Raw genomic sequence first — 5,000 nt, forward strand, 5'->3', positions numbered from 1 at the left:
AAAATAATCCAAAAAATGATGAAATAAGGGAAAGAAAAAGGAAAAGAAGAATAAAAAGAAGAAGAAGGCCAGGTGTGAGAACAAATGAGTCACGCCCTCACCTGTAGAGCGCAGGGGCGGCAGAGTTGGGCGTGGTGGGATGCGTGAAGGGCGCGGGGGCTGTGATGGGGGTAGTGGCAGCTGTATTGAAGGGCGGCGGAGGGGTGGAGAGGATAGGCACGGCGTATTCCCCCCAACGCCCCCCACGCCGCCGGCCTGGGAGGAGGCGGCGGCCAGGCCCTCCTTGCTGAAGTCGCTAAGGTGACGCCCGATGGTGGCCACGCTGTACTCTGAGGCTGAGAAATTCTTGTAAGGCTCGTGGTACAGGGAGCCCTCCTCGTCAGGCACGGGCACGGCGCCGTAGGGGGTGGCGCCGCCCAGGCCACTCACGCCGGAGTAGGAGGTGGCCATCCTGAGGGACTTAAGATCATAGGCTACTGAAGGGGAGTCACTCAGAGGGCCTTTCAGTACGTGAGGAGAGGACTTCTTCTTCCTCAAGCGCCTCACGTAGATTAGCAGTCCCGCGCCCACCAGCAGGAACACGCCCACCACGAAGCCGATCACCACGCCCATGTACGCGCGGGTGTGGGCGTACACGGCGGACACTGCTGACACGTCCCGGGCCTCGTCGCGCCGCCCCGCCGTGTGTTCCGCCGGGGACGACGCCTTCACCGTCTGCCACGTCGTCAGGTTGCACGTGCACGGCTCTGTGGGGCAGGTGTGGGCGTGCAGGTGTGTGTACGTGTGTGTGTGTGTGTGTTCGTGTGTGTGTGCTATGGTACATACATACATATAAACATACATACACGTACAAACATACAAACATACATACATAGACGTGTTTATGTGTGTGTGTGGTTATCAAATCTCTCTCTCTCTCTCTCTCTCTCTCTCTCTCTCTCTCTCTCTCTCTCTCTCTCTCTCTCTCTCTCTCTCTCTCTCTCTCTCTCTCTCTCTCTGTCTCTTCCAGTGATCCTCTTCAACCCCCATTCTCCTCCTCCTCTTCCTCCTCCTCCTCCTGCCCCTCCTCCTCACAGGCGCCCACACAGTGTATACATCAAACGCAAGTGTACGTATGTATGTATGAACGTAGGTACTTATGTAAGGATAGACACATGAATAGACGCCCTCATCTCCACACACACACACACACACACACACACACACACACACACACACACACACACACACACACACACACACACACACACACACACACACACACACACACTAATACCGTTCTCTCTGCCACAATCCTCCTCTTCCCTTTTCTTTCTTTCCTTCCCAATTGTCTTGCACACGATTGCCTCCACACACACACACACACACACACACACACACACACACACACACACACACACACACACACACACACACACACACACACACACACACACACACACACTACGCAGGCAGATAGAAAGAAATAACAACAAAAAAAATTATTGAACACAGTATTAAATTTTGATATAACATGACAAAACGAACACTGTACACACACACACACACATACACACACACACACACACACACACACACACACACACACACACACACACAGACATTCCACACCTAACAATCCACACAAACACTCCACCTATATTCACACACACACATATTCATTCACTCACTCATACGGACCCCCTCTCTCTCTCTCTCTCTCCCCGTCACCCTCACCCCCTCTCCACTCACCGCTGCTGAAGTACACCTCACTGAGCGCCAGCCAGGGCCCGGGGAAGTGGATGAGGAGCTTAAGGACGCTGGCAGTGCGGTGGTGGAGGTCCAAGGTTAGGTTGTGGTTCCCGGGGGCCAGCGCGCCGGGCCAGGTGGAAGGAGATGTTAGCACCTGCTCGTGGTAATTGGTGGCATTGTCTCCGAAGTACACCTCCACCTTTGACGGCAGCTGTGGTGGTGAGGGTGGTGGTGGTGGGGTGGTGGGGTGATGGGGTGGAAGAAATTGTGGTTATTTTTTTTTTTTTTTTTTGGGGGGGGCGTTTCTGGTGGTGGTGTGTGGTGGTGTGGGTGTTGTAATGGGTGTTGGCTGTGGTGGTGAGGGTGATGGTGTGGTGGTGAGGTGTGACTGTAGTGGTGGTGGTGGTGGTGGTGATTGTGATAAAGTAAATACACACAAACACACATACAAACACAAACGAGAGAGAGAGAGAGAGAGAGAGAGAGAGAGAGAGAGAGAGAGAGAGAGAGAGAGAGAGAGAGAGAGAGAGAGAGAGAGAGAGAAATTTGTCCCCAAAATGCATCTTTACCTTAGGGAGCAAATGTGAGAGAGGAGGAAGAGGAGGAGGAGGAGGAGGAGGAGGAGGAGGAGGAGGAGGAGGAGGAGAAGGAGGAGAGACGTGGTGAAGATGGTGATGGAGACAGAGTGATATAGAAGCAGAGAGAGAGAGAGAGAGAGAGAGAGAGAGAGAGAGAGAGAGAGAGAGAGAGAGAGAGAGAGAGAGAGAGAGAGAGAGAGAGAGAGAGTTGTCCCCTAGTGTATTATCCTTCTTAGTGCGTGAGAGAAGAGGATGAGGAAGAAGAAGAAGAAGAAGAAGAAGAAGAGGAGGAGGAAGAGGAGGAGAGGAAGAGGCGAAAGAGAAAGAGGAAGAAGAGGAAAAAGAGGAGGAGAAGGAGGAGGAGGAAATTACGACATGAAATAAGAAAGAGAAGAATGTCTAAACGAGTAAAGATAAGGAGAGAGAGAGAGAGAGAGAGAGAGAGAGAGAGAGAGAGAGAGAGAGAGAGAGAGAGAGAGAGAGAGAGAGAGAGAGAGTAAACAGAACCATCTCAGCACAAGGAGGTCGACGCGCCAAAACAACTCTAATTGGTGTTGAGGAGAGCATAGAAAACGGGAAGAGGGTAGAGAATGGGAGAAAAAGGAAGGGGAGGAAAAAGAAAAGGGGAAACAGAAAAAGATCTTCAGAATAAGTAGATGGAATAAGATAAGATAGACAAGAAAAATAGATAGACGAAACAAATAAGGAGACAAAGAACGACGATAAATAAATGAAATATAAATAAATAGATAAATAATGAAGAATAGGAGATAACAAAGGAAGAGAAATGGAAGAGAAGAAAAGGAGATAGAAAGAGGAAATGGGAGAGAAGGGAAAAGAGGGAAGGGAAGAAGAGGGAAGAGAAGGCAAGAACAAGAGAGAGAGAGACAGGGGAGGACAAAGAAGGGAAGAGAAAGAAAGAGAAGATAAAGAAAGGAAGTAGAAGAGAAAGGAAAGAAGGAAAGAGAGGAAGAAGAGAAGGAAAAAGGAAGAGAAAGAAAGGGAGATAGAAGGAGAAGCGAAGGAGGGAAAGGAAAAGGGAAGGGAAGGAGGGAAAAGGGATGGAAGAGAAGAGAAGAGAAGGGAGGAAGAATAAAGAAAGGAAAGGAAATAAAAGAAGAAAAATGCGAAGAAGGAAATAGAAAATAATGGGAAATAAATAATAGAAGTGGGAAATAATAAGAGGGGAAAAGAAAAGTGAAGAAAATAAAGCAGGAAAGAAAAAAAGGATAAAGAATAGAAGGAAAAAGGGAAAGAAAAGAGAAACTGAAGGAAAAGAAAGAAAGGTGAGAATGGGAAGCAAGGAGGAAAAGAGAATAAAAGGGAAGAGAAAAATAGGATGAAAAGAAAGAAAAGAAGAAATGTGAAGCAAGGAAGGAAAGGAAAGGGAGGAAATTAGAAGGAAAAAAGAAAAAAATAATGAAAAGATATGAAGATAAAAAGTGGATAGAGAGAGAGAGAGAGAGAGAGAGAGAGAGAGAGAGAGAGAGAGAGAGAGAGAGAGAGAGAGAGAGTAATTAAAGGGAGAGAAAAAAAGAGCGACAAAGAGATAATGAGATTAATAGTGCAATAGAAGAAGAAGAAGAAGAAGAAGAAGAAGAAGAAGAAGAAGAAGAAGAAGAAGAAGAAGAAGAAGAAGAAGAAGAAGAGGAAGAGAAGGAGGAGGAGGAACAATAAAGACAAAGAATCTAAACTGAATAAAGAAAACGCAAGTCTCTCTCTCTCTCTCTCTCTCTCTCTCTCTCTCTCTCTCTCTCTCTCTCTCTCTCTCTCTCTCTCTCTCTCTCTCTCTTTCCCTCTTGTGACCACGCCCATATAACCTTTCCTTATCTCCAATTTCCCCCTCCAACTTGATGAGAGAGAGAGAGAGAGAGAGAGAGAGAGAGAGAGAGAGAGAGAGAGAGAGAGAGAGAGAGAGAGAGAGAGAGAGAGAGAGAGAGAGAGAGAGAGAGAGAGAGAGAAACCTTATCTTATTTAGTGCTTCTCAGTCAAGCGAGATTAAAGTAATTGAGAGAAGAAGAGAAAGAGAGAGAGAGAGAGAGAGAGAGAGAGAGAGAGAGAGAGAGAGAGAGAGAGAGAGAGAGAGAGAGAGAGAGAGAGAGAATAAAGGAGGGATTTGTAGAAGGTAGATAAGGAAGAGTTAAGAAATTAATGAAAGAAAAATATGAATTGATGATGTGAAGGAGGAGGAGGAGGAGGAGGAGGAGGAGGAGAAGAAGAAGAAGAAGAAGAAGAAGAAGAAGAAGAAGAAGAAGAAGAAGAAGAAGAAGAAGAAGAAGAAGAAGAAGAAGAAGATGATGATGATGATGATGATGATGATGATGATGATGATGATGATGATGATGATGATGATGAACAATAGAACAACAACAACAACAACAACAACAACAACAACAACAAAGAAAAGAAAAAAACTGATAAAAAGATAAGGAAGAGGATGGGTGAGAGAGAGAGAGAGAGAGAGAGAGAGAGAGAGAGAGAGAGAGAGAGAGAGAGAGAGAGAGAGAGAGAGAGAGAGACACCACTACTCTCTCGAAAAAATAAATAATTTAATTCTTGTTCACAATATCTCTCTCTCTCTCTCTCTCTCTCTCTCTCTCTCTCTCTCTCTCTCTCTCTCTCTCTCTCTCTCTCTCTCTCTCTCTCTCTCTCTCTCTCTCTCTCTCTCTCTCTCTCTCTCTCTCTCTCTCT

General features: G+C 46.5%; 1 protein-coding gene across 1 annotated transcript in view; it reads right to left on the reverse strand.

Moving 5' to 3' along the window:
• Nucleotides 1–5,000, reverse strand: part of LOC135092548 (discoidin domain-containing receptor 2-like) — a 77,197-nt gene that overhangs the window by 39,305 nt on the left and 32,892 nt on the right. Inside the window, exons 8-9 of the mRNA XM_063991164.1 lie at nt 1,732–1,942; nt 102–746 (exon numbers count right to left, since the gene is read on the reverse strand). Coding sequence (XP_063847234.1) covers nt 102–746; nt 1,732–1,942 — 856 coding nt within the window. The remainder of the gene's footprint in view (nt 1–101; nt 747–1,731; nt 1,943–5,000) is intronic.

The sequence above is a fragment of the Scylla paramamosain genome, chromosome 40, assembly GCF_035594125.1.
Source record: "Scylla paramamosain isolate STU-SP2022 chromosome 40, ASM3559412v1, whole genome shotgun sequence".
Classification (NCBI taxonomy): domain Eukaryota; kingdom Metazoa; phylum Arthropoda; class Malacostraca; order Decapoda; family Portunidae; genus Scylla; species Scylla paramamosain.